The sequence below is a fragment of the Triticum aestivum genome, chromosome 4A (genome assembly GCF_018294505.1).
Source record: "Triticum aestivum cultivar Chinese Spring chromosome 4A, IWGSC CS RefSeq v2.1, whole genome shotgun sequence".
Lineage (NCBI taxonomy): Eukaryota > Viridiplantae > Streptophyta > Magnoliopsida > Poales > Poaceae > Triticum > Triticum aestivum.
The window spans coordinates 104,319,068-104,332,933 of NC_057803.1; the positions used below are offsets into that span (position 1 = coordinate 104,319,068).

The 13,866-nt window shown below is 44.0% G+C and overlaps 1 protein-coding gene across 1 annotated transcript; it reads left to right on the plus strand.

The window, feature by feature from the left end:
- Positions 1 to 5,285: 5,285 nt before the first annotated feature.
- LOC123085438 (probable tRNA (guanine(26)-N(2))-dimethyltransferase 1) lies at positions 5,286 to 10,318 on the plus strand. The gene is made up of 12 exons (XM_044507069.1): positions 5,286 to 5,667; positions 6,568 to 6,864; positions 7,003 to 7,090; positions 7,170 to 7,291; positions 7,747 to 7,886; positions 7,979 to 8,051; positions 8,306 to 8,394; positions 8,502 to 8,607; positions 8,708 to 8,920; positions 9,391 to 9,585; positions 9,697 to 9,774; positions 9,865 to 10,318. Exons 1-12 carry the CDS (start codon positions 5,563 to 5,565, stop codon positions 10,168 to 10,170), a joined length of 1,812 nt encoding a protein of 603 aa, XP_044363004.1. The 5' UTR covers positions 5,286 to 5,562; the 3' UTR covers positions 10,171 to 10,318.
- Positions 10,319 to 13,866: the final 3,548 nt, after the last annotated feature.

The following is a 13,866-nucleotide window of genomic DNA, read 5'->3' on the forward strand; positions in this document are numbered from 1 at the left end:
GGCTCCGGAGAGGGGGATCTTCGTTCTTCGTCATCACCAACTAATTTCCATTGCCAATTCCATGATGGTCCCCACCAGGAGTGAGTAATTCCTTCGTAGGCTCGCTGGTCGGTGAGGAGTTGGATGAGATTCATCATGTAATCGAGTTAGTTTTGTTAGGGCCCGATCCCTAGTATCCACTGTGTTCTTAGATTGATGTTGCTATGACTTTGCCATGCTTAATGCTTGTCACTTTGGGCCCGGGTGCCATGATTTCAGATCTGAACCGTTTATGAATTCATCATTATATCCATGTTTTAGATCCGATCTTGCAAGTTATAGTCACCTACTACGGTTATGATCCGGCAACCCCGGAGTGACAACAACCGGGCCCACTCCCGGTGATGACCGTAGTTTGAGGAGTTCATGTATTCACTATGTGTTAATGCTTTGTTCCGGTTCTCTATTAAAAGGAGGCCTTAATATCCCTTAGTTTTCAATATGGACCCCGCTGCCACGGGAGGGTAGGACAAAAGATGTCATTCAAGTTCTTTTAATAAAGCACGTATGACTATTTACGGAATACATGCCTACATTATATCGATGAACTGGAGATAGTGCCGTATCGCCCTAGGTTATAACTGTCACATGATGAATATCATCCAACAAGTCACTGATCCAATGCCTATGAATTTATCCGTGTTGATCTTGCTGCGTTACTATTGCTATCATCACTGTTACACTTGCTACAAAATTACTGCTATCACTGTTACCGTTGCTACTGTCACTACTATCAAAACTATCAAACTACTTTGCTACTAACCATATTGCTGCAGATAATTAATCTCCAGGTGTGGTTGAATTGACAACTCAGCTGCTAATACCTTCAAATATTCTTTGTCTCCCCTTGTGTCGAATCTATAAATTTGGGTTAAATATTTTACCCTCGAAAACTGTTGCGATCCACTATACTTGTGGGTTATCAATCAAGCATCATAAGATCGAACCCACTACAAAGCACCTCTTCCCATTGCAAGATAAATAGATCAAGTTGGCTAAACAAAACCCAAATATCGGATAAGAAATATGAGGCTATAAGCAATCATGCATAAAAGAGATCAAAGAAACTCAAATACTTTCATGGATATAAAAAGATAGATCTGATCATAAACTCAAAGTTCATCGATCCCAACAAACACACCGCAAAAGAGTTACATCATATGGATCTCCACGAGACCATAGTATTGAGAATCAAGAGAGAGAGAGAGAGAGAGAGATGAAGCCATGTAGCTACTAACTACGGACCCGAAGGTCTACAAAGAACTACTCACACATCATCAGAGAGGCACCAATGGAGGTGGTGAACCCCATCCGAGATGGTGTCTAGATTGGATCTGGTGGTTCTGGACTCTGCGGCGGCTGGATCAATATTTTGTCGATTCCCCTAGGGTTTTGGGAATATTGGGGTATTTATAGAGCAAAGAGGCGGTCTGGGGGGCACCCGAGATGGGCAGAACCCACCAGGGCGCGCCTGGGCCTCCTTGCGTGCCCTGGTGGGTTGTGCTCCCCTCGGGGCACCCCCTAGGCGTAGCCAGGGCCCGTTGTGTTCCTTCTGGCCCATAAAAATTTCTCGTAAAGTTTCGTGGCATCTGGACTCCGTTTGATATTGATTTTCTGCGATGTAAAAAACATGGAAAAAACAATAACTAGCACTTGGCACTATGTCAATAGGTAGTACCAAAAAATGATATAAAATGACTATAAAATGATTATAAAACATCCAAGATTGATAATATAACAATATGGAACAATTAAAAATTACAGATATGTTGGAGACGTATCAATATCCGAATAAAAATCATGTTAAAATTTCAGCCCAATCGGAGTTACGGATCTCCGGGAATTTAAGAAACAGTGAAAGGCCAGAATCTGGGAACGCAGAAACAGATAGAGAGATCCAATCTCGGAGGGGCTCCCGCCCCTATGCCACCATGAAGGCCAAGGACTAGAGGGTAAACCTTCTTCCCATATAGGGGGAGGCCAATGAAGAAGAAGAATAATAAGAAGGAGGGGGGCTCTCTCCCCCTCTCTCCCGGTGGCGCCGGAACGCCGCCGGGGCAATCATCGTGTGACAACGATCTACACCAACACCTCCGTCATCTTCCCCAACATCTTCATCACCTTCCCCCATCTATATTCAGCAGTCCACTATCCTGCAAGCCGTTGTATCGTCTACTTTAACATGGTGCCTTATGCTTCATATTATTATCTAATGATGTGTTGACATCCTATGATGTCTGAGTAGATTTTTGTTGTCCTATCGGTGATTGGTGAATTGCTATGATTAGTTTAATTTGCTTGTGGTTATGTTGCTGTCCTTTGGTGCCCATCATATGAGCGCGCGTGTGGATCACATCATAGGGTTAGTTGTATATTGATAGGACTATGTATTGGAGGGCAAGGGTGATAACAGCTTCAGCCTAGCATAGAAATTGATTCATACGGGATTGAAGGGGGACCAATATATCTTAATGCTATGGTTGGGTTTTACCTTAATAAACTTTAGTAGTTGCGGATGCTTGCTAATAATTCCAATCATAAGTGCGTAGAATTCCATGTAAGGGATGACATGCTAGTAGTGGCCTCTCCCACATAAAACTTGCTATCGGTCTAATAACGTAGTCAATTGCTTAGGGACAATTTCGCAACTCCTACCACTACTTTTCCACACTCACTGTACTAAATTAATTGTTTATTTATCTAAACAACCCCTAGTTTTTATTTACGTGCTCTTTATTATCTTGCAAACCTATCCTACAACACCTACTCCCTCCGGTCCTTTTTACTCTGCATATAAGAATTGTCTGAAGTCAAACTTTACAAAGTTTGACCATATTTATATGAAAAAATATCAACATCTACCATGATAAAGTTATACAACATGAAACTTTAAGGCATGACGCATCTACTAGTATTGATTTCACATTGTGAATGTTGGTATTTTTTTCTATAAAGTTGGTCAAACTTTACGAGCCTTGACTTCAGACAAATCTAATATGCGAACTAAAAAGGACCGGAGGGAGTACAAAGTACTTCTAATTTCATACTTGTTCTAGGTAAAGTGAACGTTAAGCGTGCGTAGGATTGTATCGGTGGTCGATAGAACTTGAGGAAATATTTGTTCTACCTGTAGCTCCTTGTTGGGTTCGACACTCTTACTTATCGAAAGAGGCTACGACTGAGCCCCTATACTTGTGGGTTATCATTCCACCACCCCTTTCGACATAGGCATAATGTCAGTCTATAGGACTCTGATGTCGATGATTTGTCGTTTTTCCCTTTACTTTTGTCAAACTTTACATGCTTGGTTGTGTGCATCCTAATTATGTAGAGCCCGGGTGTTAGTCATAATGGTTTGTATCCGCTTGATGTTATATTTTGAGATAATAAAATCACCCTTTATTGAGAGAATTAGACATCAAAAGATTTTGTCGAAGCCGGACCATCTCAGATCCATCTTAGACATCCGGCAACAGCCCGGACGATCACACAAAGCAACATTTTCATTTGGGATGTCCCGAACGTGCCGGACTGCAAGCTGGACATCCGGATGTCTCACCTCCAGATCTAGTAAGTATTTGATCTATCCGGACCATCCGGGACCCCTCCGGATTGATTGGGTTTCTATTCGGACACCCGAGTGATTCCTTGTCTCCCTTTGTTCCTGGCTCTTCCTCGAAAGTCAAGGGGTCCGAACATCTGGATTGCTACCCAAATGTCCGGGCACTTATAGTAAATGGCCAAATGACTCTATTTGTTGGGCACTACATATATCCCTCCACCACTCCGGTAGAGGGATGACCACTTCATTACAAGACACCCGAAGAACACCAAGTGCTCCCTCTCACTCTCGTCCACACTAACTCTTAGATCTAAGAGAGATTCTTGAGAGTTAATGAGAGACATTTCACCAAGTGATAGACCCAATCCCTCATCGGAGTCCGCGACCTAAACGTCGTCGATGGAGGTTAGGTCCACGATGGACGTAGACGGGCCAACCTCGTGGTCGTAGAGGCTCGGCGTGAACCGATGGGCGGCGTGAACATGTGCTTCTGCCGACGTTCCCGTCCACGATCGCCAGCACCACCTCCGCGTCTGACTATGTTGCGATCGCGTTATTACCGGGGCAAGCGCTGCGCACGGCCTCGTAGAGTGCCCATTACCCGGCGACAAAGTTTGGGCTCTCTGCGGTAATGGCCGCCACGGCCTCGCTCGCGAACTTGTAGTAGATTTGGCCCTCCGCCAACCGTCGATGCGTGAGGAGGGTGAGGTTGTACCGCCGCTCCTCCTACGCCGGCCGGAATGCCCCCACTGGCTGCGGTGTCAGTTGCTCCTCCACCATGACAACGTTGAAGTCCGCCGGCGCCTACTTCATGGTGAAGACGACATGGACAGGTGCAGGCGAGGGTGTCAGACACCTCCTCCATCGCGGGGTGGTCATCTCTCACCTTCAGCGAGCTCGTTCGCAAGGCAGCCTCTATCCAATGTGCGTGACATGCCTGCCAGCTGGACGCAAGGCTGGACAAGTTGAGCTTCCGCTCCATCGAAAGGCTCCTCACGTCGCTCTAGAGCTTGTGGTCATGGCAGAGGTGGTGGTGGATGAGGAAATGAAACAGATGTGGTGCTATGCGGATCGTGCCTGGCATGCCCACGTATAAATAGCAACGCTGGCCAGGCCAAGCGCCGGTTGTGTCAATGCGGGCGTCAAAGTTAGTTTGTCAGCCGCCTTACCTGTTTAATGTTGACAGACAAATGACGGGCAACCGATTTCAAAGTGGTAGATAGATGTCCCATCTTGTATAGTCCAGACACATCTCTCTGACATTTAACATGCGAGGAGATCGGGGCTCGGCCAACGCGCCACTTCAATGCCGGATGTAGTGACTGATTGCGTCCGCTTTGGACTAGCATGAATGCAGCACAGAGAGTAGAGATGCGTTCGCGCGGGGGAGGACGGAGCGCGAGAGATGGTTTTGAGTGGGACCGGGGTGTCGGACGCGCACGTGGCGATGGTCCCGGCGCTTGCAAAGCTTCCGCTTGTTTGCGTCCGGTTTGCGGGATTTCGGATAACCGAACGCATCCGTAAATAGATGGGACATCACATTGGATGGTAAAAGGACGTTTGCAGGCAATTTGAGGGTCGCGTTGGAGACGCCCTTATTTTCGTTCCCTATAAAATAAAATAAAATAAAGAAAAGTTCCCAATTCTTATTTTGATTTTGATATTTTCCGAAAGAACCCTCACAGCCCGTTAAGCCCTGGCTGCTAGTTTGGGTTCCGCGAGTTTGTCTCCCCCCTCCCCCGCCGCCGCCGCCGCCGCCATATACCTCATCTCCGTCCCAGTTTCTCCTCCCCGCCCCACTGCTCACACATCTCGTCGCCTCTCCCGAATCCGCGTGCCACTAACACCCAAACCGCGCGTCGCTGAGCGCTAGCTTCCGCCCTCTCTCGCCGAACCTCGTCCTCCTCGCCGCGGGCCACTAATTTCTGTTGGATTCCGTGGTTGGGTTTGGATTTGGAGGCATGGGGGAAGTGGAGGACATGCTCAAGGACTATGAGATCAAGAAGGAAGGCGAGGCCGAGATCCTCATGCTCGCGAGTAACGCCGTGTTCTTCAATCCCGTCCAGGTATCTTCGCGTTCATATTTGTCTGTTGTTTTTATTATATACGATCTGGATTAGGGATTAAATCTGCACTCCTTAAGTTAACCTTTAGGGCGTAGGCGTCTAGTGATTGCGGGGCTTTGCTTTATTGCTTTAGTATGTATTGTTACATCCACAGCTGGCTTCTAGTTGATCGGCGTGTAGCAGTTTTAGAGCTTTGAGTTACTTTAGGGCTCCAAATTGGGTGCTGGGGAACGATCAATTATGTGATTGTGTTTGGATATGTATGTGTCAACTTGACCTCGCTGTATTATGATGGTGGTTTCTGCCTAGCTAAACTAGTTTTTCTTAATTCTGTTAGCCCTCCGCCCTATACTGTTTTAAATTCTAAGTTTACAAATGTTCAGAGATCTATCAAAGCCCCTAACAACTAAGCATCTTTGCCTACGTGGTATTCTGGAACTGGATAAATCAACTGGATTGATATCTGTATGGCTTCAAATCCTATGACTTGGTTTCTTTATAATACTCCCTTTTTTTAAACGGAAAAGTTTATCTAAAATTAATAGGTTTCAAGTTGCATTGTGACTTTGTAAGTCCCTAACTTTTGCCATAGAGAAACATGATGATGGAATGCAGAGTTTCTTTTTTGAAATAATTAGGTATTTGTTAATAATTATATTATCAGGTCAAATATCAGCCAACAGCTCGGGGTATGGTGTCTGAAACAGCATACTAGTGGGACAATTTCTTGCTGGTAGGCGGCTAGACGGGCAGTATAGATGCTTGCTTGGTTAACACTGGCTATTTTTTTTAATAAAAGGGCCAAAGGGAAACTACATACCATTGTAAACTTAGGGTTACTCCTGCAGCTAACCATCATGCATATATTCCTGTAAAGCTCAAGTTTACTGCTTTGGTTAGGTGCACAACAGAGATATGTCCATTGCTGTGTTAAGGACATTTGTTGCCAAGCGCAAGGAAGAATACGAGGAACTGATGAATAAAAGGAATAATAAGTCTCATAAAAAAGGCAATCAGGTTGAAACACCTGTTGTAAATGGAGACACTGCTTTAACTAGCCAGCATGATGAAATCGGTGTTGTTCATGAAAAGGAGACAAATCAGGCTACAAATGAAATAGAAGATCTGTCAAAAGAAGAAACAAAGACACCTTCCAGGAAAGTAACCAGAGAGCTTAAGCCACCAATTGTTCTTGAGGTGAGACTTCTAGTACAAATGAGACATGTCGTATCTCTTTCTGCAAGAAGTTTGGAGCATAGCGACATCCAGTCAATTATTTATTCACATATTAACACTACCTGAGGTCGGATTTGCACTGGCAACAAAAAAATGCAGGCTTTAGCTGCTTCTGGGTTGAGGTCTCTCCGTTATGCTCGTGAAGTTGATGGATTAGGAAAGGTAGTTGCTCTGGACAATGATAAAGGTAATACACACGTTTCTAAACTTCTTTCCTAGTTATGAATGCCGCCGTGCTTGCATTCAATGTGGTTTTCTTTCTTCAGCTTCTATTGAAGCTTGCAAGAGGAACATCAAGTTCAATGGGGCTTCTGCTATTAGCAAGGTTGAAGCTCACTTGGCTGATGCTCGAGTTTACATGCTCACACATCCAAAAGAATTTGATGTGGTAAGGCTTCTAAACATTTTCAAGATGCCACTGTGCTACTTTGCAGGAGGTTTGGTTGGTGTTTTGTGTTCATCTGACTGTTTGTTGGGGGTGAGGGCGTTTACTTATATTATGTTCTGTCTACTCACTTCATGATAACTCTGGTAAAATCTTGGGCAACATAATTGTGGATTTGCTCCTTTACATGTTTATAGATTTTATGTACGCTACTCAGGTAGACCAAGGTTCTACTGTTTGAAGTATTTGGAATTTGTATGTTGTAAGGCTTTATGTGAACCTTGTTATTGGTCTGTAGGCCCAAAGTACTAATGTAAATAGGACATTGGGTCATTGCGTTAAGTATACATGATTATTACAGTAATTTTACAAATAAATGTTATTTAAGATGTTTTTCGCATCGCTTGTTTTTCTTCTCCTACTTTCTTGCTGGTTTATGTTTCTCCAATGTCTTTTAGGTTGATCTTGACCCCTATGGGTCACCATCTATATTCCTCGACTCAGCTGTACAGGCTGTTGCTGATGGTGGGCTATTGATGTGCACAGCCACTGATCTGGCAGTACTTTGTGGAACTAATGGAGAAGTTTGCTACTCCAAGTATGGGCAGTACTCACCAAAAAGTTCCAACTGAAGAGTTTCTATGTTGTTCAGTTGTTCTGTAAGTTGTAACAATCAATTCTGTTGTGTAGGTATGGTTCCTACCCAGTCAAAGGCAAGTATTGCCATGAAATGGCTTTGAGAATCCTCCTTGCCTGTATCGAGGTACACAACTCAATTGAATGATTTCACTCTGAACTTTTGTTATGCTGAACCATGATCAGTTGATGAGCTATCATAAAATGCTATCATGAAACATATGTTACAATTCACAAATTTCAATATCTATGAAGGTACTATATTTTTTAGTTTCAGTTACAAGCTTTTGCTGAATGATCTGTAAATTTAACTCTAGTTCCCATGTTTTGTCCTTCGGGTATCTTAATTCTTCCCATGCTTACCATTTCTCTTTACACCAGAGCCATGCAAATCGGTACAAGAGATATATTGTGCCTGTTCTCTCTGTGTATATGGATTTCTATGTCCGTGTTTTTGTTCGAGTATTCACGTGAGATTCTTTTTACCTTCTTTCTGTGCAAATACTCTATTATGTTCTTTATTTAGTTCTACTTGGCAGTGCTTCTAATTCATCATAACATATGGATTGCACTGCAGTTCTGCAAGTGAAATAAAGAATACCCCACTTAAACTTTCTTATGTATATCAATGTGCCGGCTGTGATTCTTTCCATCTTCAGTCCCTTGGGAGGACTGTTACTAAGGTATGTATTGCGTATCATTCACCCCTCCTATAACTTTCCTCAAATTCCACGCCAGAGTCTGAAGCTTTCTTTTTCCTTGTTCTTTCTGTTCGGACTGAAGAATAATAGCTTGAAGCATGCGCCTGGTATTGGACCTGTTGTTCCTCAAGAATGCAGCGACTGTGGAAAGAAATTTAATGTGGGTGGTCCAATATGGTCTGCTCCTATTCATGATCAAGATTGGGTACTTTCTACGCTGACAGATGTTAGGCAAATGAAGGATAGATATCCCGCATACAACAAAATTACTTCAGTTCTAACTACTGTATCAGAGGTATTGCCATGGCTAGTATCTCTCTTTTGCCAAGTTTTATTGTTGATGCATATGTGATTATGCAAAACTGGTCCGTCAATCCTGGGTGTTATTGTATCACCAGATTGATGGGAACTCTTGAGAATTTTTAAGCAAGACTGCTCAAATGAACTATTAATCATAACCCATGGTAAGATAAAAAAAAGACACATTTAGAACCAAGGAAGAATTTTGCTGTCCAGTAAACTGGTTACTCCAGCTAGAAGTAGTAGACCATTTCTTGGTTTGTTTTTTCCCATTTTGCTTGATAAAAGCAGAAGCTTGTAAATGGTCCTTGGTTGTAGTGAAGGATTAGAATGATTTTGCAGTAATTTAGACCATCTAGCTTAGCATTTATTTGTTGTGTGCATATTTGTGGATAGATTATATGGGACTGATAAATTATTATGTGTTCTCTTTAAACTTCATTCATGTTTTCTCTTGTTATGCAGGAATTGCATGACATTCCATTATTTTTTAGTCTCCACAACATATCTGGGACTGTGAAGTGCACATCACCATCTGCAGTTATGTTCCGGTCAGCGGTTATAAATGCAGGATATCAGATCTCAAGCAGTCACTGTAATCCGCTTGGGCTGAAGTCTGATGCCCCCTGGGATGTTATTTGGGATATCATGCGCTGCTGGGTAAATATTGGTTGTTTGTGAATTTTGATCACAACTTCCATTCAGTATGTAGCCTCAAGTACCCCATGAACTTTTATTTACCTTATAGCTTTCTGGAATATTTGAACGCAGGTGAAAAACCATCCAATCAAAGAACAGCCGCGTGACTCTCCGGGCACTGCAATCCTTTCTAAATCTCCACAGCTAGAAGTATGCTATTTGTTCATATTACACTGTCCCTTGTATGCTTGTATGTGAACAAAATTGTATATTTACTTCTCATTTGTGTTTTCATCATAGGCAAATTTCTCTAGAGCAGTTGCTGCCCTCAGCAAGGCTCAGGTTAAGAAGGTGAATCGGTTCCTTCCAAACCCAGAAAGTCACTGGGGTCCGAAGGTCAGAGCAGGTCGGAGAATTACTAGCAAGCATATCTCTCTGTTAGGCGCAGAGGCTCTCCATGGAGCTATGAGCCACCAAGATGGAAATGGAGCGGTGACAGATGAGCCAGCTTCAGATACTGGAGCGACTGTCACGAATGAAGAAGAGAATGAGCCTTCAAACAAACGGCAGAAAACTGGCGATGGTGAACAGGCCAGCGAACCTTGATCGACATGGTCATCTAAACTCTAAACTTTTGTTCGTTAATCTTGATATCACTAGTTGTTTCTTTCTTATGAGCCAACAGACTATTGATATTACCTACGGTGACATGTTTTGGGCAGTGAATTTTGATCAGGCGATATATTTTTCTACATGTATGATGTGCCAGTTGATGGTGATTTAGCTGTGACAGGTGCATTAAGTACTAAATCAATGCACGTGTATCTCGCAACTCTTTAGCGACAAGCCCTAGCCGCCGCCGCCAAGAGAGCCAACCCTGTGGCTCCCCTCCGCCGGTGACCTCTTGTCGTTGGTGGTGAGGGGTATTGCCGGATCCCGCGTGTGTGGATTGTTTTAGCTTTATGTTCTAGGCCCCTAGTAGCTTAGGTTTTTGGATCATTCGACCTCTTGGTTTCGCGCGTGTGGATTGTTTTAACTTTATGTTTTAGGCCCCTAGTAGCTTAGGTTTTGGGATCATTTGACCTTTTGGTTTCGGCGGCGATGATGATGCTGAATAAAGAGGCTCTGGATTCTTCTCGAGTGAGGCGATTGTCTGTTTGTTCGGTGATGTTGTTAGAAATCAGAATGTTCAAGCGGGGATCTTGTGGCGGTGGTGTCATCCTTGTGGTGGATATGTGTCTTCGGGCTCTACCGTTGCGACGGCGTCCGCTCCAACATCGGCGCATGGCATGGCATGGGAGGTAGTCCAGGAGCGGATGCAGATTGTGGTCTGCATCGGTCTGCATTGACGACAACTGAAAGACGAAACGTGTGTTGAGTTTGTGGTTGATGGATGACAGTATAGTTTCCTCCTCCGGCGTCTTAGTCGTGGCGGGGTGCCAAATCTAGAGTTTGATGGCGTGTCCGGGGTGTTGTCTTGGTCTAATTCGTTCAACAACAATGGCTTCATTTTTGGCGAGCCACCTTGAAGGTTCGCAAAGCCGCTTATCAGTGATGGAGCCGCGTCGAGCTCGAGTGAGAAGGTGGTGTGTCATTTGTTTTATTTCGGTAGCTGCTATGGTGGTGTCTGAGACAGGTGACGGGCGTTTGTGTCAAACTCTAAAACGTTCTGTTGTCTTCTCAGTTTTTCATGTAGGTCTTTACTTAAGTTGCATTTTGATTTTTATGATATGAATGAGACACGTATTATCATATAAAAAAATTGTGGCATGTGCTATTTTACAAACGAAGGCTGTACTTACGTGTATAACACAACAGGACTCACTTTATGTTGGCTGCTTAGTTGTGGGACCGTCCTTTGTTGTACCGCAAAGGTCACATGAGCTGGATAGACACATTGCGCAGGAGATTAGCGCAATAGCGCAATATTCTAAACCGAATCCCGTGCAAACCCACAGTTTTTCGTTTGCCAAATCATAAGGGCCTGCTTGGTTACCTACGACCAATTTGTTATCCATGCACTTGTGGCCGGGAGCCTGACTTCTGCACTTCGTTTCGCTGCATACATTGCATCATTTGTTACCTGACGTTTGGTTGAGGATTATGTTTCTTTTTTAACTGGGAAAGGCGCGCGTCAAATTCATTTCATTCAGCTCACATACATAGTATATCGTGAATTACAAAGCCCTGAAGATGAACTTGGGAGATCCTAGAGATGAAAGAGCAATATCTATGTCTATGAGCTGAAGAAGTACATGCAAAGACATGTTCTTGAGTATTGTTTAGAACCTGATGAGCAACATTATCAGCAATGGCATTGAGCTTCCTGAATGTATGGTAAATGCATGGCTGCAGCTCGCTGGATATGGAGAAGAAATCTGCTAATGAGTGGCTGATGCTCGAACGTAAAGGAAATCTGTAGGTGCTGTTGAGGCCTGCACTTGAATTTGTGTCCCTCCCTGTCCATCTGCGATGTCAATGAAAAGACCAATTCCCGTTGCTACTTCTTGTGGCTGAATTCCTGGGATTTTTTAGCACATGAAAGAAGCATCAGAGAAGATCTTTGTACCTACACCAAGCAGATCAGATTTGATAGAATTAGTATCTTGGACAAATTGAGTCTGAGACGTGCTATGATGTTGTTCCTTGGAATTACCCTGTAGATCTTAACAATCAGCAAGTGCTTTTGCAGCGTGATGAACCTGCAGAGGGAGACCATTTCTTCTGACAAAAGGGCAACCATTCCTAGACTTCCAAAGGCACCAGAGAAAATTGAAAATATTAGAAATGTTGGCATAGGGATGATTAATGTTCAACAGCGTCTGAATGAGTTGATGTACGGAATGATTATTCTCTACAAGATGATCTACCCTAAGATACCAAGGATGACCAAACCAAGCAGCCCTGGCAAAAGGGCAGCTAACAAATAGATGCATATCATCCTCCTGTTGGTCACACCAACAACAATTGGTGGCAATGTGCTGAGAGAACCTACCAGCTCGCATACCTATGGGAAGGGCTTTGCGAAGGAGCCTCCATGCAAAGGTTTGGACCCTTGGGGACAGTTGTTTTGTCTTCCACACCTGCTTAAGCATGTCCTTAACCAAAGAAAAAACCTACGCGGGACAATTGTTTAGCTGATTTTGTATGTCCCGCAAACAAAGCTTATAAGCACTTTTTGAATTGCATCTGCCATTAGGTGTGAGATCCCAATAGAGAATATCAGGACAATCATCATTGATAATAGGAGTGTAAATAATGATGGAAGATGTAGGATCTTGAAAGAGCAAAGTGATCAAGTCATTGTTCCAAGTATTATGTCCCGGGTTCCATAGATATTGGACCTTGGTTGGGTAAACAAAGTGTGGGTTATGGTTGTGAAGATGCACCAAAAACACGGCGTTTGATTGCTCCTGGCCCAATGTCATGGTCACTCTTTTTCAGTAGTGTCAAATAACATCCTGCAATATGAAAATAATTTCATATGCCATTGAGATGAAGGGACGAGCAGCTCGCAGAGGGGAGGAGCATGTCAAGTGCAGGAGATCTGAGCTACCGACACCGCCTCTGCTGGCATCACATATCTAAGTCGCCACCACAATTGATGTCGATGTCGAGTAGCCTCGATTCGTCCTCCCGCTAGAGGTAAGCGAGTAAAAGGAGGTGAGGCGTCACATTTCGGGGCATCCTCGACATGCAGATTTGGGTCTTTCATCATCTTCATGCCCGCACCAAAGTGTATACTGCTTTTCGCTTGCGCTCGCCTCAGTATATGGGTTGCTTTGATTCGAGCGTTTCTAGCGAGCCAAACTCTGAGCTGCTTTTAAGTTTCGTGCGCGTGCGGATCATTGCCTTTTCTAACCAACCAAACAAAGCTTCATTTACCCACTCGACATGTTTGGAGGGATAGCCTACCAAGCATGCTCTAAGAGCATCTACGACCGAACTTGACAAATCCGACCCCTCAAACACCGGGCGCGTCCGCGACAGTGACCGGTCACGCATCAAATAATCCATTCCAACCAGACACCACAATTAGCATACTTCAAATCCATACAAACTCATGCAACTACGTAACTATGCATTGCACACATCGTCTGGCTACTACATCAGGACATGCTATCGGACTTCCAAAATTTGGCATGTTCTGCCGCATGCTAGCTATGGAGAAGATCATCCACGGTTTCCCTTGTCCTTCCCGGCATCCTTGTCGTCCTTATCGTGCAAGTAGCGGTCAAAGACGCAGTATGGATCCAGCTGGATTTGCTCATCGTCGGAGCTGTCCAAGTTGTCCTCTTATCC